Below are 25,768 nucleotides of genomic sequence, written 5' to 3'. Positions count from 1 at the left end.
TTAGCAATTATCTACGTGTGGCCAAAGGAAACAGAACTCCTGTTAATGTCCTGGAAAGACAAGAATACAAACAACAATGACAAATGCAGACATTTAAAACAGTCAGTGTCAAACCTGCTGATATTGTGACGCCTTGTAAACCATCAGCTGTAGATAAAAGCTGGCCCCCATGGTGACTGTCCCCATGACCTGATCCTTCTGGGACAGCGAGGGACAACTTTTAGCCTTGCTGCCTGTTTCCGTGTTGACCATTGTGAGTAAACACACCTTTACTCCAGCTCCTGCTCGAGGTGATACGACAGACTCGGCTCATTCGAGCAACTGGTGCCGTCTCATTTTTGTTTGTTTGGGTTTTTTTTGCTCCAGTCTCCTCTGATCTGTGCAGAATCAAGTTATATCAGGGTGTAGTGGACTCTACTGCCCCCTGGAGGAGTTCAAAAGCATTCTTTAAAGAGCTTGACAGCAACACTGGAGGTAACTGGGCCTAAACAAACTCATCACACAGGTTGCACAACCTGTAGTGTTTAGGTCTGATATTTTGATCTGTGAAGCAGTCAGAGTCTACTTTAGGCCCGTGTTAATAATACATTTACACTATAAACCTTAAATGTCAATCCTCAGGAGAATACACAAATACATACATATTTGTGTCAAGTATATTTGGCACATAAGAATATACTTTTTAAAATTGACAGATTTGGAATCTTCACTTAAACAATCTTGTAAGTTGTGGTAAAGCTCAAGGGGGTACTTACGGTATTTAATACAGATATCAGCTGTGCAGTTGCATTGCAACACGTATTTAATGTCAAGGCGTAAATAGGAAATTCTGATTCAAGTCCACCATCTTTTGTTTACAGGCCAGTGTTACCGTCACGATCAAGTCTAGTAAAATTTCAAAATATTAGTTGGACGGGGAAAACTTGCTCAGTGGTGCTCTAATGCGTCAACATGCTTAAATCTATTTTTGGCACGTAAGTTCCTCTTAAAAATAGCACTGCAAGTACCTCCTGATAAAATGTCAACTTGGACACGTTGCCTCTTGGTCTGACGCTTTGTTCCAGCTAAGTGTGGGTGGGTTTGATGCGTGTAATGCTTGCTAAAACAAACACTCTGTCCACATCACTAAACTGGAGTGATCAAGGCCACACACACGCACACACACACAGTCCATAGACAACATGATTATACTGTCACACACACACACAGTCCATAGACAACATGATTATACTGTCACACACACACACACACACACAGTCCATAGACAACATGATTATACCAAAACAATATCTTTTATTTGTAGTCCATCACCACAGCCCTGGTAGGCTATTCTGCACCAAAGCCAATGGAGAAACACATGACAAGCTTTAACAATAGAGAAAAGAGAGGAAGTCAACTGGATGGTAAGCAGTACGTGTTTACATTTGTGTCCCAATCTGGACACCACCTGCCTTACTATTTTTATTTTAAACGGTCTAACTAGCTCTAGTTCTATAAATCCCGGCATACCTGTTGAAGCGCTCAGCCACTCCTGTCCCATTCTGCTGACCAGTTGCAATTATTGCTACGGGAATGGTTGTTACCCAGAAAACCAAACAGGAACACGACAGGGACAAGAACACATAGCACGTCTGGGTATTCGCATTATTCCACAATAGTGATACCGTCAGGTCCTGAGAGTTTTAGAGCACAGCGTAAATCTTTCTCCAGAGAGGGTTTGCATTGTGCTGCAAAGCTGCCAGGATCATCACAATTTGTGTGTTGTTCTCAATGGTCAAAAATACCGGGCGAGGAGAAAAAAAAAAAAAGAGGCTTTCTGCAGATGGTCCATGTTTGTGCTTTTTTAATAATACTATTATCTTAATGAGGTCATAGTTTGGTTTGTTATACACTGGAGTTACAAAGGAAATTAAAATAGACTAAAATTCAAATAGCCCACCAATGGTAAACAGTACAGTATTTTAGGGGCATTCCTCCCCCAATGAAAGTTGGGTGAGAGGAGTTGAGAGGTCACTGATAGAATGCCTATACATACAGACACATACATACATACCTCACAAACATTCACTCTGCCCACGCACTCACTCTCACACGTATATACTGTACAGAAACAGTCAAAACAATGGAGCGAGACATGATGGAGTTTCACTAAAGTCTTCACAAAGCACAAATTCTTATTCCTTTCTCTTGTTCCATATCACTGTAATGACAAATTTGTTTTTTTTTTAATTTGAAAAAGTAGACATATACTGTAGCATCTCCACGTTGACTTGTTAGGTTGATTCCTCTTTGATGGTAAAGTCCTTTTTAAAGTCAGATAATCAAAAATCACAATAACAGTTCTGCAAAATTGATGCACAACAATCCCATACATTCTGAAGTTCATGAGTCAAAATTAAATGTTCTTGGGGCAGAAGTACTCTAATCTGGGCCTTTCCGAGTCTCCACTGGAATAGTTCCCACAGGACAATACTAGGTGACTGGCTAGCTCCATTCGCTTCAGTTCTCCGTACTTCCTCTTTCTGGTATAATTCCATTACTCGTGTTTGGGAAAGTTTTTTAAACACTTTCAGAACATCTTGACCTTTACTCGATCCTTGTGTACAGTCCAAGAACATTGTAGTTACAAGGGTTTGTTTTGTTTTTTTTAATATTAGAACATTCCAGGGCCCGGACTGAACCCCATGTCCATATCGCGTGGCCTCATCTGCCCCCCCATCATCATTGTCTGCTGTGGGGGGCCACCCATGCCTTGCAGTGACATCATCATATTAGGTGAGCCGCCAGGTCCAGGATGAGCCATTTGTCTCCCCTGCATCATTCCTCCTGGACCCCCAGGGGACATCATCCTGTGCTGGGGGCCCATCATGCCTTGACCCATGAATCCTGGTGGCCGCATGGAGTTGTGACCTGGGTTTCCCATTGGCATATCTTGGGGACCCATTCCACCACCAGGGCCCCCTGGCATCCCTCCCATTCCCTGCATGGACATCCCCATCCTTGGAGGGGCATCGCCCATCATTCCCTGCATTGGGAAACCAGACGGGTGTGGCGGTTTAACCCCCGGATTTTCTCCTCCGCCTCGAGGAAAGTACGAAAGAGTCTGGCTGGGCTTCTCTGAAGGGATTATTCTGGAAAGATCAAACTCGGGAATTCCAGATGCCCCCGGCCGCATAACTTCATGAAGGTCTGCGTCGCTGAACCCACCTTGCATGTTGTTAAACTCTGGCCCTCCGGGCGTGTTGGGTTTGCACATACTTCCATCACCCCCCCCCATGAGGCATGTTCCCCATCCGTCCCCCCATAGGACCACCTTCTCCCTGGAAGCCCATGGGATGGCCTGGAAAACCTTGAGGACCAGGGCCATTGTGTGGGGAGAAAGGTCCTTGCTGTGAAGGGGACTGGGTGAGGGGGTACGCCTGACTTCGGTGAGGGTAACCCATGCGTCCCTGGGGCATCATTTGAGGGTTTCCCATACCAGGGTCTTGATTTGGTGGTATCATCATGCCATGAGGTATCATACCTGAACCCATATTAGGGGCATTGGGAGAGGGCATCTGTGGGGGCATGCCATGGGAGAGAGGCTGAGATCCCATTGGATTCATACCCAGGGGGCTGAGGGCAGACATGGGGCCAGCATTTCCTGGTCCCATCATACGAGGATTACCTTGATGATTCATGGCAGTACCTGCATAGAGAAGACAAATAGAGGTCGTTCATTTCAGTATTGATGTTGAAAACAACACCCCATGTAGAGCGTGTTTTTAAATGTTTGCAATTTACAGCACATTACAGATGTGTTATCAAGTCAGTTACCGTTATTGTTTACTGATGGTAGGTTAGGTGAGCGAGCAGGGGGTGAGTCATCATCAGAGCTGGCGACAGTCTTAATGGCATCATGGTAGAGCGGGGTGGAGCTGGGCATTGCGAATTTGGACATACGTGACATCATGATGGAGAGAGGGTTCTGGGAAAGGGTTGGCTCAGGGGGTATGGTGTACGGACTGCCAGACGGGACGTTGCCTGGAAGAGACATGGAGCCGGATGGAGCTCCTGATGAAGGAGGTGCAGAGGGGGGACCATTCCCACCTACAGGATTACACAATGGTTATAAAGACAAACAAAATTAATGATCAATATTTTAACTTGAATACCTAATCAAAATTTGAAATGCTGAAAAAGGCGTCCAGTGATGTTAAGTTCTATTTCTAGGTTCAGTACAGTATTCAGTTGTGCATTTCCATCAGAAAATGGTGTGAATCCATTAACCATCCCAGTTTGTTTATTCTTTTCTTTCTCCAAACTGTACAGATGACCAAATGTCAAAGCTGGTGTTTGTGAACCACGTCAACTTTTTTTCCCTTTGGTTACGGTAGCTTGGCCTCTCATGAAATGTCATGTAACACACTACTCACAACTCACACATGGAAGAAAGAGATCAGGATTTATATTTCTGAATTGGATCACATCATATCTGTCCTTGATACATGATAGTTAACTAGTGGACAAACTACTGTGAACAAATATACCTAGATACATACAAACATATGTATGCATATATATATATATATACCTTGCTCCATGCCTCCCATCCTGTTTGGGGAGGTGATGCTAAGGGGGGGCTTTCCACTCTGAGGAGGAACTCCAGGACTTTGCATGGGTGGTTTTGGTGATGAAGCCCATCCTGGGGAGGGGTTAGGAAGTGAGGGAGATCTCATATGAACTGGTGAAGCCCCAGCTGATCCCATCATAGAGTGGGGGGACTTCATTGGTGCTGAAGCTGGTGGAGCTGAAGGGGCAGTGGGACCTGTAGGACCAGTGAGCATACCAGCCAGCTGGGACGGAGTCTGGGGGGATTTAAGATTTCCTGATGGTGAGCCCATCATGGGGGACTGAACTTGCCTTAGAGGAGGAGACTTAAGAGGGTTGACACTTGGAGAGTTCCCACCTCCTGCTTGGACATTCAGGTCTGCTGGTTTACGGCCTCGCTGACCTTGTGAAGGGCCGCCAGCCGAAGGAAGGTGGTTGATGCGCCCATTACCTCCTGTTGGTGTCGATCTGTGCTCTGGACCAAAGGACTGATCTCCATGTGGACCTCGCATCCCCCCAGGACCCCCTGGAAATGGACGTCCAGGCCCCATAGGAAAGTCTCCTGGTTGTGTCTGTTCAGGAAAAGGAGGGCCTTGCATGGGCCGTCCTTGAGGACCCATGTTCTCCATTGGAGGTCCTCCTCCAGCTCTCATTCTCATTATTTCATCAGGACTCATGTTCATTCCTGGATCTCGTAATTTGGAAGGATGAATGTGTGCACCTGGTGCTGGGCCAGGCCCCATGCCAAATTCGGGGCCCATTTCTCTTCCTCCTATTCCCTGAAGCCGGGAGGATGGACTCATAGGACCATCACCAGGCATCCTGGGAAATATACCCATACCATTGCCAGGTTCCATTCCACCTCTTTGGTGTCCCATCATTCGTTGCATGTCCATCATCATCCCAGGAGGGATGCCTTTTTCTCCACCCATACCTTGGTGAAACATCGCTTCTTGGACGGACTGAGGATTTGGGAAACGTTCACCGCGACCACCAGGACCAGCAAACATTGCTCCAGGTCCCCCAGGAAAGCCTCTTGCATCTCCCATCCGAGGAGGCATGTCATCAGGCCAACCCATTCCAGGTCTTGGGGGTCCCTCCATTTCAGGATTGATCATACCGGAAAAGCCAGGCATCCTCTGCATATGGGGAGGCATACCCCGTGGACCAGGGCCCATCCCTATGCGTTCTGGGTAGTGCTCTGGTGGACCACCTGGTCCTCCCCATATTTCCCCTGGGCCCATCTGATAGGGAGGTGGAGGGCCTCGCATCATACCACGTGGGCCGTGTGGGTGCATCATCATGTCTGGTGGAAGTGTACGGTGTTGCATTTCCTGTTTTTTCCGCTTCTCTTCAAAAAATTCCTGCTGCAACTTCAACCAAGCTACCTGTTCTGGGGTCATTTGATCTCCTTCTCCACATCCTCCCGGTCCCCCCATGTGTGCACCCATTTCGTCTGGTGGAAATGGCTGCATATCTCTTGGACCATGAGGTGGGCCAAAGGGTGGACCTTGTGGACGAGGTTGGCCAGGCCCACCTGGCGGTCCAAGACTCTGAGATTGTGCCATCATAGCCTGCAAGGGCCCTTGCTCAGGTCGACGAGGTGCACCGTCAGGGCCGCCATCATGAGGGCCACCATGGGACTGTGGAGGCCCAGGTGGTGGGGCATCACGGTCATCTGGGAAGAGCATGCGCTGAATATCTCGCAAAGTCTGCAATGAGCGTTGGCGATGCTCCAGCTGTTCTTGAGACAGACCCTCGGTGTTTGCTTCGATGTTTAACAACTCCTGTGCCAGCTGCTGCTGTTGTTGCTGCTGCTGCGGTGTCAGACCTGCTCCACCAGGACCTCCACCTTGGCCAGCTTCTCCTGCCGTTTGGGGATTAAGGCCCGTGTCAGCTTGGTTGACAGGAGTCTGATCGACTTGGGTTGTATTGTTGCTTGGGCTACAGCCAGGAAGGTTTTTGGATTCCATGCCTGAAGAGGATGATCCTTCCTGTGGAGGAACACTGGACTGGTTCCCTTGATTGGAAGGTTGAGACGGGGCAGAATCAGCTAAGCCAGTTAGGGACGGTTTGGAACCTGGCTGGTGACTCTGGTCTTGGGTGTGAGAGGGAGGCTGTTGAGGAGGCTTAGAGTCATTTCGGAGGGCGCTTGCTGCGTTGTTCTGAGAGAGGATGAGAAATTTATAAAAGTTATAACGCACCTATTGACTGTGCTGAGACCCAAAACCACGACTGTTAACATTCTTACCAAGAGAAGGTGAGCTTTGTCCTTGCTGTTGGAGATATTTTTCATGTGGAAGGCAATGATGTTTTCTGTAAGGCCAGTAAGAACTGCATCAGCTGCCCTGAGGACAAGAAGGCAGATAGTCAGGTACCAGAAAGAAACAATAAGAATGTGTGTTACTTCTTGTCTTTTAGTGAGAGTCATCCACTTGCTGAGTAGATGGGAACTCCAAAGTAAAGTCAAGGTCAACACATCCTATGAACTGTTTCATACACACCTTCCACCAAAGACTAACAGTGTCGATGTCTAATTCTAAAATGAATGTTAATCTATGCCGAGCGTGTACCTCCAAATATTTGTGCTAATAAACATTTGAGGGCATAAGTGAAGCAGAGGAGGTAGAAAGCAAACTCATGGAACACAAAGCAGATAACAGAAGCCAAAAATGGGACAACGGCACAAAAACACAATTCAACTGGCACCGGTTTTATTTTGAGCCACAAATTTTCCAGTGTACTTTTTTTTCTGTGGATATACATCTGCATTCAAGTTCCATTATAATTTCTATGAAAAGTAGTTTCGCCTTGACTGCCAATCACTATCTCACCAATTGACAGGTGTAAATGTAAAACAAGATCAAATGGACATGAGTAATAAACTGCTGCCATATTGGGTTTGGTAGCTACAGCAGTACGTAAAACACGGCTGACGGCGTTCTTTGTTTTCTTACTTGTTGGCCATCTCTGTGGTGAACACATAAACGAGTTTGGAGCCTGTTTTCGGACCAGTAGGAGGTTCTGTTGTTGGCCCCTGGCTTCCCAGTGTATTATGGGATGGTGTAGAGGAGCGACTGAGACCAGGATTGGAGGTAGAATGTGTGACTGAGTCCTGGGGCTTCACGTCACTGGAGTTGCAGTCTATGGAGAGATGAGAGGGACAGACAGCGCTTTAGGTTCCATTCGGGCTCATCTGGACTGCAGTTACACTGAGGTACTGCAACGCGTCAAAATGATCAGCGGACGCGTCACTGCTCAATGCTTGGATGCACACGTTAATAAACTTACTAAAGAATCCTTTGTCGTCCTCGTCACTTTCGCCCCCAGAGCACCAGTCAGCTCCACTGTACGGCTGCCTCCTCTCTGCCACACACATCCTCTTCACCCTGCTGCTGTCTGCAGATGCAGAGACACACACACACACACATATATAAGGGGACCTGTATTTGTCCACTGCTCTTTTACAACAAAACAACGAGGGAGTCACAAGGCATAAGAAGAATTTGAAAAAGTATGTTTCTATAACTGAAGAACTCAAAATATCTATTATGGATGAACACTACAGGAGGGAATGTGTAAAAACTCTTCAGACAAGTTCAATGACAAAATAATCCACATTAATGTAATCTGAAAATGTTTAAATTCACGTTGTTACAATAGAAAAAAATGCAGCTACACTAAGTTCTACTAATGTGTGCCCCCGGCTGCTTACCTTTATCCTCAGTGGTGGACGTTCCACTCTCTGGCTGATCAAATGATTCCACTGAGGTGCTTCTCTCCCTTTTGACTTTAACCTTGGAACTTGGCCCAGAAGTCAAACCCTGACCATTCTTCAGCCCCATTCCTCCTGGTACATTCTGAGCCCCTTTGGCACCCAGGGTCTTAGGGTCACACGGTGAGAGCTGTGATTGGCTGCCAGTGCTCCCTGGTTTGCCCTGATTGGGTATTTTAGAGTCCATCTGGGTGGCAGTGGAGGGGGACATGACAGGAGGTGAGCGTACCATGGCCTCCGTCTTAGGTTTAGGGCTGACAGAAAAAGAAAACAAAGATCCACGGAATAAGTCACATATATTTTGATTTTCACCAGAACTTGTTACTAATAAAACAAGGCGGATGAGGCATATTAATAAGTAAATGCAGTTATCTTCTGGATTTTGACACAGAACAGACAAATACAGCGATGCAGAGCCAACAACTGACATGAAATCTGACATATACCAACCTTCAGCTACTGTATGCCCTTGGCAGAAAATGGTCCTATTTCATTATCCAACCCATAAATATGCAATAATAGACTATTACACAACTAATAAGGATGTGTGTCACAAAAAAAGTCAGACAGTCAATCTAAAACAAGATTATACAGTTACTTATTCAGTATATAAGAAAGCCAAAAAATATTACTATTATTAAAATGACCAGTTTGGTTTCCGCTCTGTTAGATAGCTTGGTGCAACAGAAGTTGTACTGTGTGTACATTACAGCCCAGACTCAGTCAGCGATGGCAGCTTAATCATGTGGTGCAACTAGAATCACCAGCAGGCCTTTTTACAAAATCACAAGGATTTTTCATATAATCAAACCCAGGATTCTGGGTGTCCACCTGAAGTTCCAGCTTTCTCTCTTATTTTGGACGGATGCATCCTGGCTACTTTGAAAGCCGAAGAAGTTGTTCCACTTGTTCCACTGATGAAGACAACGATGCGTTGTCTCATTTATTCCTAAATCTTATTCCTAAATCTCATTTATTCCTAAATCTCTGTCATTTCTTGCTTATGTTGACACCAACAGTCAGACTGTGCTATGCAGAGACATCCAAGGTGAATTCTTCCCAATTTGAACACAAGATTGGGCTAGCGGTACTGGGAATTACATGTGCTTAATCAATTCTGAAACATACAGGGCAGATGTGGGCAATGTACAAGTGACTACTACTGACTAGTTATAAGAGCAGCTCATTTCAGGCAAGCAGGACATATCCTGGCAGAAAATTCCCTCACCACACCCTAATCTTTCTGTCTCTCTGCTCTGTCTGTCTGTTTTTTACTCACTACACACACACGCACACGCACACAGAACAAATGCCAACATGTCCAAAACACACAACTGTATACTCGCCTACTTTATGTACATATATACACACACACACAGTCAGTTAGTTAAAAAAACACCAACAGCCGGGATTTTGTCAGAGCAGACAGCCGTTTCCAGAGGCAGCAGAACCATTCGTCAGCAGGGAAAACTTCCATGTTAAGTGTACTCCCTGACCTTTGAACAAAACTGTAACATAAATTAAAGGCATTCGTGGTAATAGAATAAAAAAATTAGCTACTTAAATTAACAGTAGGTGAAGTATTACACGTCCACAATATATCAATATTTGCTATAAGAGTGTGTATGAACTGAACATGTTGAATTACAGCGCAAAGCCATGACATGAGATCTTTCATACAAAACGTGGTTAAAAGTATGTTTGGAAAGGTAACAGGACACTCTTTATTTTTTGTCCTAACTTAAATAGTCAGATAAGCTTGTCTGTTTTGATAATCAATAAAAAGAAGGCAGCATTCCAATTCTGACCAATCAATAGTTTGTGATGGCTTCACTTTTGCACATCTCGCTCACCTTGAGCAAGGTGGTACTAAAAATAGCACCTGGTCCAAGATACTAAAACATTATTCATGGCCACTTAAGTCAATCATCCACGCACATGACAGGGCATCAGTTTTGAGCATTGAGATATCTGTATAGAAAACTAGCAGTAGCTTTGCAACCAGTGGCAGAAAGCTTAGAATTGATGTGTTGCTTTGGTGCATGGTTGACAGCACCTAGCAGCAACAGTGCAGAAATATCTGTATATGCCCTATTACAACATCAGCTCTATATTATTGTCAAGTGCAAACACAATTGGGTGTGTTGCCATCTTTCCCACCAAAATGGTATATAAGAGTTCAGTGTAAACATCCAAAGACTCGTAAGAATAGTGCACAACTATAAAAACACAGAACTTATTTGTGTTATATAGTACTTCTGTGGTTTTGTGTAGATGTGGGTATTTTTGAAAAACTTGAATGGGGCCAGTTTTTACTGGAAAAGCCTGTACTTAAACCTCGGAGTCTCGATTGTGTTTCAGGTCACCACAATTGGGCACCAACTTGGCCCAAAGCAGACAGAAGGGTAATGAACATCATCAGAAACAACAGGTTTCACTTTAGTGTTGGTTGTCCACAGAGGGGAGAAACTTATCGACTAGCCAGCAAAGGTACTGAAAACTGTACAATCTGTCATCTTGTGTACTTGCATACTTGTTATGCTCTTCTCTGGTAAATGACTTATTTAATGAAGACTGTATTTCCATCTTCTCATCTGGAATGTACTCGGTTAAGGCAACAATGAGGAAAAATATTCATTTGGAAATGAATCAAAGCACGTGATCTTATCTCCCTCTTTTCAACTGTATTCGACACACTTCGCAAACTTGGTGATGTAGATCAAGACAGCTATAGTCCTGAGTGAGAAGGAGGCCATACCCAGGAATTGAAGCAAGAATATGCAGGATCTAAACATCCCAGTTTGTCAAATGCCTCTAAACCATCACAACAACAAAAAAACGATCTTCACTCAGCATGTCGTAATCTTCATGTGGCATGTGATCCAACACTAATTACAGCAGCAGCAGGAATCCATGTTAATTATTTGACTCCAGCCCTTCTAGTCTAAAACCATAGTATATAGATTCTGAATGACAAAAAAGGGTTAAATCAAACAGTAACATTAAAATCATGAACAAACCAAGAGCAGCACAAGATGTTCCAAGTAAATTCTCCACGACTCATTACCATCATCACAGCAGTGACATTTAGACCTCAGCAGGTTGGATGAGCGCTGTTTACTCACCTCTGAGTGTTGGTGGACGGGGAGTTCTTCAGCCTATTGGAGTGCATTGATGGGGCTCCCAGGACTACAGAACAGGGTGGTGTGATAAGCTGGTGAGGGCTGCCTGTGTGGGATAGTGGCGCTTTGGCACGCACGTTCCTAGAACCAGGAACAGGATTCCCAATGTTGGAGAGATTTCCTCGACTGTCTTTCGTCTCCTCTCTCTCTTTCTTCCCTCGCTCCTTTTTGTTGAAATGTGTTGCTGCTGTACCTGCCGCCGCTGGCCTTTCCTCTTGGACCTCCAACATTCTCTCTATGTCCTTGTCTGTGTGTGGGTGTGTGTGCATGCGAATGTGTATGTGTGTGTGAGTGAGTGTGTGTGTGTGTGTGTGTATTTGTGTGGGAGGAGGTGTTTGTAAGACAATAACAATAGTCCAAGAGCTTTTTCTTGTATGGTGTGTATTTATGAAACTCCCCCTAGGGGGCTTTCAATGGCCCTTGGGCACACTGTTGACAAGAAAGAGAGAAAAGAAGACAAAGTTAACAAAACTAGAAAGGAGTGATGCAGCGTGAACACCCTATACACACATGCTAGGCTGGGTTTGCCTCTGCCACTACAACACAACTATTGTTTTAATATACATTTACCTGATGGGTCACTGAGGTGTTAACAAAAAAGATCATTTGGCATAAAGTACATTTCTCCTGGCTAAAACTGTACAAGGATCATTCAACCCAGTTAAACATAAGAATATGAGCAGAACACAAACATTTTGAACCTGGGGCAGAGATCTGAACCTACAAAAAACATCCAGGAAAATATCTAGTTCAAGCCACAGAACCTTGGGAGCCGCAAAACTACCAATAAGTCAATGCAGAGACTAAAGTTCAGCGAAGCAGCGCTCTGTGTTGACAAAACCGCAGCTCGGAGGCAGACGGGGCATTCTTAGACCAGAGCTGCATGCTGGCTGCAGCTTTTGCAGCATCAGCATATGACTACCAGTAAATAGAAACAAGGTGTGTTTGATACAGCCTCACTCCAAGATAAACAAACGTGTGACAACTGGGTGGACTGGACAAACTGATCTTTCTTGACCAAGGAGTTTGATGCAGCTTTCACCCATCACGTAATGATTAAGGCAGGTTATTGCACTAAAATGTAGTTGACGTTTGTACACAGTTAACTAGTAATTATTGAGTGGTTTGTAAGGTAATTAGAATTCACAAGTTCTAAAATGGCTGACCATCTTTTTGGCTGATTAGAAAATAATAAAAGCCGAAAATAAATAACAGAAGCTGCCATTGCAAAACCAAAACACACAGAGAGAGACAGACAGACGGAGACAGAGAGAGAGAGAGAGAGAGAGAGAGAGAGAGAGAGAGAGAGAGAGAGAGAGAAAGAGAATATATTGCATGTGAATACTGATCGGTAGAGAGCAACTCAGTCAGTCAGATTACATTGTCATCCTGAAAATATTTAGGAGTTCTTCCAAAACACTCAACATTGTAACTGGCTCCAGAGTTCCCTGAGGGAGGTGGAGTGTTTGTGGGGGTTGGGGGTATCACTGCAACCAGACAAATACACCAACTCCTGCTACAGCGTTCGTCTCTCTGCTTTTCACAAGAAGTGATTTACAATTATGAGGTCCACAGATCACTGCTGCACATGAGAGGTTTGCTTCTCCAGAGATGGGTGGGGGGTGGGGGTGTAGACGAGCCTGGGGGATTCACACCATTTGGATTGTGTTTGGCTGATTATAACTGATTAATGGATCACTGAAATGAGCACATTCATTCACTGCAGAATTGGTTAAAAAAAACAACTCTCCACTGCATGAAATGGTGAGATCTACATCGCAACAGAGAACACGGTTACGCAGACACCATTTCCCTAAAGGCACAATGATACATGGAACCCTACTGTGACTATACAGCGCACATGACATCACACAACACCTTTGTATTAACATCGTACCGACATTTCAATTTAATACAATCAAATATCAAAGTTTTCACAAATGAGGCTTTCTTAAAATAAAGTGATAATAATAAATGTATTTGGGGATTCTGAAGGAAGGCCTGGCAGGAATATTGCAGTGGCTTGGGTACAACAGGTAAGATTATACTGTAGAGATTTTGATTTCATGATAGGAAGCCCAATGAACAACCAACCACTGTCCATGTAATGTTTGGCAAGGGACACGATGGATGCGTGCACTGTGCAAGGTTGGGACAGCTGGACACAAGCAGTCACCTGTTTGGCCCACAGAATCACTAAATTGGTGGAATGATGCACTGCTTTTTACGTTTGACATTGTTTATTTGTGCATCTGTCGCACACCTGTTGACAAATGCACACTATTCTCTCCACTGAATTCTGGCACGTTGATGAACATTGTTTGTTTTTAAACTTATTTTTGGCCTTGTTCCTCCACATTTGTCTGAGGAGTTGAACTTTTATTAATATAACAAGGCTCAGTGTCCTGTCCAGACCCTGGGGTATAAAGAGTGGGGTAAATGCGCCTTTATTCTTTATTCAAAATGGCTTCGATACAGATTGGTAGTTCATAAATTATGCTATGTGACTGGCCTCCTGCTGACGATCCAGCCGAGCAGAAGAAAATGTACTTTTCTGCACTATATTGTCCCATGGCAGGACACTAATTATGCCAAAGAGAAAGAAACCTCAAAAAAACATCCTCAGCATTCCAGATGATTTTACATCCAAAAATCAAACTGTAGCTCTGAGAAAATGAAAGGAAGAACTTCAGACATATTGAAATCCTTGAAAACCTATTTGAGTTCCATGTTGAGCATTTCTGGCCGCTCACACGACAGTGTGAACATGGGATTTTCAGTAGGATTCTCTAGTTTAGGGCTAAAATGATTTATCCAGGACCTTTAAATTAGAAAAAGACAGAGCTGCATTGAGGCATCGTTTCCCGACACTGCGCCAAAGAGTCTTACTCAAGTCCAACACACTTCCACACAGACAGCCCAGCACAAAATCAAATGTGAGTAAAGGCCGAGAGCGACGAAGAGGAGGCATAAGAATGTTTTTTGATAACGTCAAGATTAAAGAGGAGGAAATTACACTGTTTCTGTGGTAATGAACAACTGGTTGAGCACTGCAACAAAACCCCTTTTTCATTGAAGAAAGCAGCAAATCCATACAGCCGGTTTGCACAGCAGAACGGATCATTTAGAATGCTGCACTCAATGAGTGGATTTAACTCGTTTAGCTGTATTCATAAATGATACAAGTTTTCTCCTGAAAACTATGGCTACTTACAGAAAATAAAAATTTTTTTTCTTTCCCTCTGCTGCTGAAGCTAATGTACAGTGAGCAAAAACAATGGAAGACAACACTTTGCAGTCCTTCAACGGTAGATATGTGTTGTATACATAAATGTATGTAATATTAACTAATGTCGGTCCCCAAGCTACTGTCAATCATCTGTTCCCTCCGATCACACGCTAATGGGGGACTCCTAATTGGGGAACTTGGTGACACGAGTGTCACAAAGAATATGGCATCATCAGGTGTGCACAAAGCAGCTGACTGCAGGCACGAGCACCAGAACACTACAAAGTTAAGCACAGTCTTCATCTTCCTCTATGATGCTCGACTGTCAATCACAGAGCACACAAAAAGCTGCAGTTTGCAGAAGTTATTAGGAAACCGTCTTAGAAAAGCTTTTGTCTGATATAAATATATAGGTCAGATAACGGTTCACTTCATTTAGATTCAGGTTTTCAAATGCGGGTTTTACTAAAAGGGAATTTCATTTCATGCTTACGTAACAGCCGTCGTATGCTGGCAGTGATCGGCGTAGAGAACGGACCTTCCTACCGGGGATGGGGGCTTTATACCAGTTATGCATCCACTGGGGCTGATAACAGGACCATGACCTCACCACCACTCTGGTCCACTGCCTTTAATTTTTAACTCAACAATGCTGCACAGATATTATTTTACAGAAAAGCTGTCTGGGGTAGTGAAGTGCACTGTGCACGCACACCAGACTGTACCTCCAAGTCCTCAGCCATCCTCTTGGCTGTAAAAAAGAAAAGTCTGCTGATGTTTTAGCCTCTTTTATGCAAATCCCACAGCAAAACTGCAGTTCAATCACGATAGTGTTTTGCTCTCCTGCTGAACTACCTGCTTGCCGTCTACTTCGCCTTCATCTCCACAATTCTTTCTTCTTCTATTTCAAGGTAATCTGAACCTGTCACACATCAGTTTCCAATGATGGGGAACTACAGTATAAAGCCATAAGCATGTCACCATTAAGGAAGATGATTTGGGGCATTTCTAATCTACAGGTTACCTGACAATTATAAATATAATAATAAAGTCCAGATGAGTAAATACTCATGTTCATCCACATCATCTGGTTAAATTGTTATGGGAATAAATGCAGCAAATAAACTGGAATATTGAGTGTTTCCCAAGTTGTTTTGGGTAATTTAAATGCAATATATTTATCTAAAATAAATGTAAAATGTATACAAATATTTTCAGGATAATATGATAATGGCATTTATTTTTGCCAGGTAAAGAGTTAAACGCTTCAGAACCAATAATAAGCCGAGTGGCCAACAAGGAAACACATGTATGTTCACCTGTTGAGGTGCTTTTCTGACAGCAGTGTCACACTCCCAGCGTGCCACGTCCTGCAGCGAGCACTCCTGACACACTCAGCGCCTTTAGAATGTTAACAATTCTGAGCGTCATGGACGATGGAGTTTCGAAACTGCCAATGATAAGGTCTGAAATGACATTATGCCCCTACAGTAACAGAAACAGGCACAAGCAATTTCTAGGTGAACCAGCCTACACGACAAAGCAGGTCCCTGGGTAAAATTCTATTTCCATACATCTAATTTTATCCATAAATAAAAAATGGAATCTATTCAAAAACCAAAAAAAGAGCTTGCCCCTCCTGTTAAAAGGAGCGTGACTGACCTCTGCTTATATGGCAATGGCCTGCAGAACCTTCTGCAAATTAGTTTTTTTAGTTAGTTATCAACTTTGATTGCTGATTACAGACTTTTGTGACATTTCTGTGAGCCTCCATCACAATAGGTTTGCACTACTAAGGGGATCCTGGTCATGGGTTCTCCTTCTGGGATGCCAACAGTCAAGTCATTCCCATATTTTTGACTCATATGTTTGTCTGGTCAAACCAATTTTGGCTTTCAATCTCTAGAAGATGGCGGCTGTGATGTTGCATTCTGTTACTTATCGTGGCGGCAGATACCTTGCTGATAAAAGATATGAGGGTTCTCAAATGACAGGACAAATGAATACCCATGGTGAGGTGCCCAGGACAGAAAGGTTCTAAAAAAAAAATCACTCTATTCACCAAGTGTGCAATGAGTGCCTGTCTCTCTCTCACACACACACACACAGCTGACTCACTACCGATACTCCGCTGGTGTAGCCTGGGCAGAGTGCCACATGTGGCGGCCAGCTCCAGCAGCAGCACTGGCACTCAACACTCCAGCCTGCTGAGATCTCACTCACACACCCTGGGAGAGCGACTCTGTCAATCTGCCCTCTGTCTTTGCATCTCTGAGGAAGTGGCTGTGTCCTGCTTGTCTGTGTGTGTGTGTGTGTGTGTGTGTGTGTGGTGTGTGTGTGTGTGTCTGTGTGTGTGTGTGTGTGTGTCTGTGTGTGTGTGTCTGTGTCTGTGTGTGTGTGTCTGTGTGGTACTTGTGGGAAGAGATATTAAGATCTGTTTTTAAGACACTCCTCATTTGGACAGGAGCAATGCTGTAGGGTGAGAGTGCCCATTAAAAGTCACAGGTTAAAGTAGGGCTGCAGGGTTCTGAGGTCTGCACAGATGATGAAAAACATCTGAATACGACTTTTAGATGTCGTGATACTGATTTAAGGGAAATCACTGGATCATTTCACAAGTAAAAACATGTATTGATTAGGACAGATATGCAATGAAATCAATTACAAGCCATCAGTGTTATCATTTGAAGAGAAACGTTGATTTGGCCATTGCTGTTGTGTTTGACTACAAAAGAATATAGAGAAAGAGAATATATTGCATGTGGATACTGAACGGTATATAGAGACACGCAAAATATGATATAAATTGATTTGTAGATGTATGAGTATAAAACTCATTTGGCCCCAAATTATATAATGTAGTGTTATATCATAATGGCAGGAGGGGAAATATTCCTGTTCTGTGTGGAAAATGTACTTGATTACAATGAATATACTTGTGTAACTAGCACAACGGGACAGTAAAGTTTATGTTTTAGTTTTTATTAAGAAATAAGTTTTCTTCCTGCATTTAGGTAAAGACACGTTACAGACTTCAGATGTCATTGATGACATCACCATATGGAAAAATACCAGGTTTGATACGTGCATCTTGGTTTCCGCCGTCATGCATTTAACACTCCTGACCTCCATCATGTGATTTTAGGTAGATTCATCATATGCTAGAGAGGCCGCTGCAGTATTGCATTTGGGGTAAAAGGGACTTAAAAATTCGTACGGAAAATAAAAGGATTTTTTTTGCTAAAGATTGTGAGATAATATGCTGAAAAAATCTGATACCTGGGACTGTGATTTTTTAATGATTTATCGCAGCCCTGGGTTAAAGTAAGATCACAACTTTGGAATAATCAAACAAAATGGGGCGATTCATTTTTGTCTCTGGGTGACCGTGAAAGGAGAAACTTGATATCCTTCAGGGAAACTCTGCTGCCCTTTGTGCGGGCCCTTCCATCTTTCTTGACCGTGCTGTCTGGGCTTGGATTCCCTCCCTCCATCAGTCCTGACAGTCGCTCCCACACTCAGGCCACATTCTTCCCTTACACACACTGAGAAGACTTCTCCCTGTGGCTAAGCCCATTGTGGGAATACTCAACGCCCGGCCCTTTAGAGACTACGCAGTCCTAGAAATGTAAATGATGCTTGTGGTTGATACAACTCAATCAAATGTCACTTCTTACAGACACTAATCCAAACTTGAGTAAAAAGAAAAGGCCTTACACCAATTAATAACACGGATTATGATTAGTATGGTTTATTTTAACAACGGTAGGGTAGCAAAAGAAACAAAAATGCATCCAGGTACCATTCTTGCTCAATGCTGTACCTACTAGTACCTACAACTTGACACGGAACGGTTTGGAAGACTTTCCGGTAGGGGTACCGGGGCCAAGTATGTACTTTTAGTACCTGCTGGGCTGAGGTGTGTGCCGGTCCAAGTGTGCCAAGGAGGAACTTTTATGTGAATGTCAGTCTGTTGAGGCCAGGATGGACGACACTGACGAGTCAGGAGAACAATGGATTTCAGAAAACGCAAACCTGCCCTTTTTTAAACCCCACAACAGTGACGCTGTGTAAAAATAAAGTTTAAAAAAAGCTATGTTAAGGCGATACCTGGTCCAGTTACAGCATGCAGACATTTCTGAGCTGTGTGGCAGATGAGAGAACTTGGAGCCACAGGTGAGACCAGAAATGTGGTTTTCCCTTTAAGGTCCAATTGGCGCTCAGAGGATCCAGCAGCCATAAACGTGATCTTGAGAAAACACCAAAGATTACCGGACCAGCAGAAAGGACTGGAAGTTTTTTAAAAGACAGAACTAGGAGTGGTATAATCAACTGGATGCTATTTATGGCACCAACCGGCGAGCAACAGGAGGGAGCGTTGCATGGACTCGGCCACGGAGTTGTTGGAAACCAGACAGAGTCGGAGTGTTTTGTGACTTCCAGCATTTTTACAGAGCGTCTTCATCATGGTGAGTTCACTTTGAACAAGTAGCCTATATTTAGAAATTAACCCTGTTGTTTCCTGTATGCAGACGATGAGCTGGCTAGTTAGCCACCAATGCTAACTAACTCTGTCCCCAGGTCCTATTTTGTGATGCTTCGTTATTGTGAAAATACAAATTCAGGTTGTCATCGACATTTGATTAACTTAAACTAAACTAATTTTTAGTTTTGCTTCAAAATTTGTTTGTGTGTTACGGTATTGTCTGTGAAGTCTTGCTACAGTTTGAATTTTGCACAAGCAATTTTTCTGGATTTTGCCTCCAACTGCAAGGGGAAAAAATTGTATTATGTTTTCGGTCTTTTCCTCTTAAGACTCTGGCGCCAAAAGAGCTGCCAGTACAAAACCAAAAAATGATATGAGATGAACACAGTTGTGTTTACATGCCAACATCTTTGCGAGAGTTTCGTACCAACTGGTTATGAAGGCCTCGACCACGACGAAGAGGTACCCGGTGTACTGGAAAACCAACCCAGCCATACCGTAACATGTCAGGTCAAACCGTTTCGATCCGATACAGTGTAGAGAAAAAGCAGCTAAAATTAGCCTTGTGAAAATAAATGAATACAGACTGTTTCCCTTAATTACCAGAGTTTTACTCGGAATTGTTCCCTTGGAATGGCGAGGACTTACCTAATTACATATTTGGATACATACTCAAATATGGTATAGCGTTTAAAATACCTATAGGCAGGAGTAGTTAAGTCTCTTAGTCAAGTCTGGTGTGTACAGTACTCCTCTTTTAAGGAAAAGGTAGAATAATGTTGGTTGTTGCATTTTATGGTAATTGGAATCTGTACCTTCCTTTATAAAGAATATTCCACTGTATTTATGGTGGATTAAAAGGGATAATTGGAAGCCACAGAAACATCACACGTATGCCAGTGATAACAGGGAACATGTAGGATGAAAAATTGGGCATTGATGAACGTCCCAGCCGTGCCACATCACTCCACACTGATATTGGTGTTTCATTTCTGGCTTCTTTCAATTCTTATAAAAACAAATACAGATTTAAATAAGTGAATATAACTGCATTACAGCAGTACAAATACCACAAGATATCTGCAAATTAGTGGAATAAAATGGAAAACCTGTCTGTGCCCCAGTTCTGAAACCATCATCACTACACTGAAAACTCTTTAAGCCACATACAATGACAACGAGTCACGTATGTCTGACCCAAGCTACACACTCAGTGTAGGGTTGAAAATGAACATCAACGTGACAAAGCAGGGAAGCGTTCACACCGACCCAAAGACCAAACCAACAATCAAATAGTTTCAGCTCAGAAAACAAACACAACGAGCCGTGTTTTAAAATCGTCCAACACTACGGTGCATCCAACCATGTTTATTTCACAGACCAACCATGAATCTGTACGCTGAAGAACGCACGTACGCGGACTTTGATGAAACACAACCTCCTTGGCAGAGGTGATCGGAGCAAGAAACCTCACCGACATCACACACTTGTCAAGATTTACACCAGCAGAAATAAGAGAATCCTTCCAATTACCTCACGAAAGGCTCAAGAGAGACGTTGTGTCAACCCCCGGACTGACAGGTATACGGTGAACCCATGTCTGACATCAAAGGTTGAGCACGTAGGAGATTAACTGACCAATATGACGTGGGTAAGAGATGTTCTCAGAGAGCCCCGGAGCTCAACACCATTTTTAAGCACTCTCCCAGACAAAAAAGTGGAACAAACCACAACATATTTCAACATATCGTGTTCATTATTTCACCTGCCGAGTCAAGACTTGAAAAGATGTTATTCACTCCATTTTGAAAAAGATTAATTCAACGTGTGGGTGTTCGTTACTGCTTTCAGCTTCAAGGCTACAGACAAGGTTTCAGTTCTTAAAAGGTTTTTTTTTTTTTTTTAAATAGATTTTTTTTAAATAAATAAATAAATCAATTTCTTATCTCTAAGGCTTTCAGAAATTGGACCTTTAAACACCCCAGAGTCACTGTTTATGCTAGTTTGTGGTTCTTTGTACTGTGGCAGATGTAGGTGGGCATAAGAGACGTGAACACAAGCGTCTAAAGTTTGCTGCTAAATTACAGTGGCTGCTCATCTGTTAGCATCTGCCAGTTCCATCCTCTATACTGCCCAGGGGAGAATGTTAGTAAGAATAAGAATAAAAAATGCCCCCTGAAACTGGAAGGGGTTGCTTCGTCATCCAGACACAGCAAGTTCAGCAATACGGCGGCACAAAAGCCGAGGAAAGACACAAGAGGTCAGAGTAATGTTAAAAAGATACTGTCGATCCAGTTAGCAGCCACCACCCTGGTCACTTGCAGCAGTCAGAGTTGACCGCCACAGACTCGGAGTTCTCCCAGTATGAAGCTTTCTCCCCCAGTTTCAGCCAGGTGAAAAGAACATCGGTGCAATAAATGTCAATCACAGCAAAGATGGGTGAAAACAAAGAAAAAGACAGATTCTGACTCAGACAGCACATCTAATGATGCCGTATGGGTCCCCGAGACGGGGCCCAGGCCTCCTTTACTGCAGGCCAAATGACACCAGTGCAAAATAACTCCCAGTCCTATTTCTAGTTTAACCTAATAATATAATAAGATAACATTTCCAAATATAAACTATTGATATTGGTTAAGTTTTGATTTGCTCAAACCCACAGATTCTCAAAAACAACTGAGACATAGTTAATTTGCCAATTCAGAGTTAGTGCTGAAAATAGCACTTGTTTAACAGCTCGCTTAAATCTTTATGAGTTTTGTAGTCTGTGATCAATGTAAGTTCCTGCACTTAACTTGGCTGTAGCGAGGCAAATTAATATTTTCCTGCAACAGACTTGCTTCCCGCAGACTCTGTAGTCAATGAACAAGTATCTACACGGTTAAACCCCCCCTAAAAATTCACTTGGCTCAAACTAAAGCTACTATGCTACTTTACTGTCCCAAAATGTTGCCTAAGTCTTCTCATCGATCAGCTCAGAAGTCATTACTTAAAACTTAAAAATATCAAAGTTTAATTGCTAATTAAAACAGTTTCTCAGCCGTCAACTGCAACATCTTTAAATGGAAACGTAAAAGTGGAAGTTGTGACCGAAAACTAAATGTGTTGACTGCCAAGTCAGAGTTTCTCAGAATTAAATCAGAAACGTACATTTTGAAATACAGGACGGTCCCTCCTGTATACATGACATTAGGTTTAAGTGAACCAGACTCACATAGAAATGGCGTGTATAAAGATTACCTGACAGTGGATTCACAGTCCAGTAATTGTCATCACAGAACTATTTTATTCGATTACGACCATGAAAGGGGGCACATAACCGCACAGGAATGATGCACGCCAATGCACAGAGGAGGAAAATCCTCATCCACATTACATCAATATCCATTTCCCTGAGTCCTTCAACTCACTGTGGTTTTTGGTTAACACACCTCGAATGAGATAAAGGATAAACCACACAGACAGTGTTGTCTTGCTGGGACGAAGGCTGCATCTGCTGTATCTGCAGATCAGAAAACAAGACCCAGAAACAGTTCAGAATCAACTCCTCTCTGAGGTCTTTTACCTCCAGAGGAACACGGGAAGAAACCCTCCAACCGAAGGCCTTTCTCATTAGAATGCCGCTATCAACGTGGTCACCGCCACCGATAAATGTCAACCAGACGGGGACAAACATTGGGAAGAGCCTGCTGCTGTTGCAAAGCAGTGCTGCACGTCTGAGTGTTCCGCCTTGTCTCTGTGTAATAGAGGTGCTCCGCAAAGCTCTGATGAAGCATCAGGAATTCATCTTGGGTCAACAGAAATATATACTTTACCATAACATGATGAGTATAAATACATCTGCTATCTAGGAGCCGTGTTGCCTCACAGGAGGAGCAGAGAAAAGCGTGCCAGTTTGGGCACACGTCTTTGACGCACGTCTCTCAAATCCTAACGCGTCCATTAGGAACTGATAGTTTAGCGAAGGTGCTTTGCTCTTCATAATAAAGGGCGCAACTCACATGTGGTTGCCACGTCCGATGGTACTTGTTTCTTAGTGTTTATATTTAGACTCCTCCGATGCCAGCACAATGGCAGGATCATGTTTAGGAGTGGGCAGGCTGACACAATGGGACAAAAAGAGGCCCAGTTAGGACTGCTTACCTCAGAAGCCCCCCTGCCCTTTCAGCAGGGCTTCATATGGAGAACCAGGTATCAGGTCCACCGGGCACTGATGTCGGCTCCCCACTCGACTCCTCCCAGTCAGCCACGGAGGCTGGACAGGAACGGGGCCCGCTCACAGTCGTCTATGCCCACAAGTCATTCACACCTGTACGAGAGACAAAACATCACTGACTTGGTTTAATGCTTAGAGCAGCATATTTGACACACAATTAGGAAAAAGCTTCAGACATCAGGGGCCATAAAAACAGCAAGTATTTATATATAGACTCTAAAATACTACGCGACTTAGCGACGTAACTGAAAACTATAAAAACTATTATACACTGCAGAGAGCTTCTTTTAAGCTGAATAATAAAAGGAAATGAGAAAAAATACTACACAAAGAGATACGTATTGATATTCGACATCTTTGCTGTCATAAAGGTCAAGTTCCTGGAGGAACTTAGTCTCCACGTGTGGGTGTACGCTTTACATTCCAAAACACCAAAAAGTTGCTCAGGTTAACGAAGCAACAAGGACAGAAGCTATACAGAGGTGCCACTGTTCATTCTGTTTAAGAAAAGCAGTAGGATGCCTGAGAAACCTCGTTTGTGTTGCAAAATTGCGTTAAGAATTGAGGTTTTTTTTGTCTGTGCAGTTAATCTCCGGGGGGAAAAAGGTGAAAATGTGAACTTTTCTCACAATTAAAGTGTCTTCACAGCATGAGCACGTTCCAGGCTGGTGAAATAGAGAAGTATTAGTATAAAATGAAAACTGTCGCTTTCTTTTCTATGTTTAGCTCGCTGGTCTGGCTAAAGCAACACAGCACAATGCCGCACAAGTTTGTCCAAACGGGCCTGGTGGAGGAAGTCGGAGAATATCGGCTCCAATATCTCCAAAGCTGCAACTCTTCATCATAAAGCCCCGAACTGCTGCACTCCGGATCGGACTTCCCTGCGAAATCTCAGCGCCTCACTGGACAACTCTTGGCGGACAAAGTAATTCCATGGCGCTTGAAACTCCAGGAACTTTTTTTTTTCTTTTTTCCTAAAAGAAGTTGTTCCTGTTTCGCCAGAGCTGGGGGGGGGAAGGGAAGACTTCAGCACTCGCATTCATGGAGCGTCGGCCAGCGCGAACAAAGTCTTCCCCGAAGAGGGAGGCACTGGTCGGCGACCGAGAGCGAGAACAACGACGTCTTCCACAAACACGCAACACACACGCTCACACACGCACGGGCACTCGCACAAAAACACGGCAAACGTCTTTTAATCCAGCGGTTTGGTGGCCAACCAGCCCATCCAGGCTGCGCCCGGGCGAACCTCGGTTTTCAACTTGTGCTAGCTCTGTTAACAATGTAACAATTAAATCGCTCGGCAGATGATATGGCTGGCCGACACAATCAGCAGCCGCGGCCTATAATCTCCCTACGCCTCCATAAATCATATCACACACCATTTATATTAAAAAAAATAATAATAATAATAAAAATAAGCAAATACAATACCAGCGGTGTACTCCCGAAGAATGCAAAGCACGCATGCTGCATTGTATCCTTTTTTCATTTTCACGAAGCACGGGCGGTACTCCATTATAATGGGGTAAAAACCAATATTTCTCCGCGGGTTTTCCAACACGCTGAAAACATCGTGAATAATCCGCTTTTGGTGCGCTCGGGAGGGGGGGAAAAAAAAAATACGAGCAGCGTTCGCGACTGAAACGGTGCTCGCGGTGTGCAAGGCCAGACGCGACGTGGGTTTGCTAGCCAGCCTTCGGGGACATAGGCAGGAGAAGAACGGATACCGGAGTGAGATGTCCCCCGGAGGAGGACCCGCGTGTGCCCGTTGCCAGGAGGCGAGCTCTGGTAAAGACAGTCTACACCTGGAATTGGGGTAAAAAGAAGGCTCACCTTGACTGCTGGCTTATTTCCCCTTTTCATCGATCGACGCGATCATATCGTAGACGTATCTAATCACAACATTATGACGGAAACATTATAAAATAGAAAGGTGTCTCCCCCCTTTCGCCCGAGATTTCCAGTGGTCCTACTCCATTACATCCCAGTCAAGATTTCCTGTCGTCTCTCCCCCCCCCCCACCGCTCTAACGCGATGGTTTAACCCGAATTCTAAGTAGCAATTCTAGGTCAGGTCTGTGTGCCAGTGAGAATGTTTCTGTCGGGTAGCAGCGAGACACCGTCGCTCCCAACTCGCCTAAAACAGTAAATACAGCAACATTGGACGTGTCCGCACTCTCATTCCTCACTTTTCTTTTGTTTACTCGCCTTGTGGTGACGGTAAACTACCTCCCGACCCGGCCTGGAAAGCAGGAAACCATCAAACCTGTAAAAGTTTACACAAGAAAACA

General features: G+C 43.8%; 2 protein-coding genes across 2 annotated transcripts in view; one reads left to right on the top strand and one right to left on the bottom strand.

The window, feature by feature from the left end:
* The window catches only part of LOC130535200 (NAD(P)H dehydrogenase [quinone] 1-like), a 164,623-nt gene that overhangs the window by 28,591 nt on the left and 110,264 nt on the right, over positions 1 to 25,768 (top strand). The gene's annotated exons all lie outside the window — the stretch shown is intronic.
* Positions 1,274 to 25,524, bottom strand: bcl9 (BCL9 transcription coactivator). Its single transcript, XM_057049590.1, is given in 11 exon segments — positions 1,274 to 3,277; positions 3,279 to 3,688; positions 3,817 to 4,089; positions 4,574 to 6,755; positions 6,842 to 6,938; positions 7,548 to 7,734; positions 7,882 to 7,989; positions 8,306 to 8,619; positions 11,491 to 11,976; positions 23,406 to 23,571; positions 25,312 to 25,524. Coding segments are annotated over 9 exon segments (4,521 nt in total). The 5' UTR covers positions 11,817 to 11,976; positions 23,406 to 23,571; positions 25,312 to 25,524; the 3' UTR covers positions 1,274 to 2,653.

The sequence above is a fragment of the Takifugu flavidus genome, chromosome 1 (assembly GCF_003711565.1).
Source record: "Takifugu flavidus isolate HTHZ2018 chromosome 1, ASM371156v2, whole genome shotgun sequence".
In the NCBI taxonomy this organism is placed as follows: Eukaryota; Metazoa; Chordata; class Actinopteri; order Tetraodontiformes; family Tetraodontidae; genus Takifugu; species Takifugu flavidus.
The sequence above is the reverse complement of the archived record's forward strand: the minus strand, read 5'-3'. Positions and strand labels throughout refer to the sequence as shown.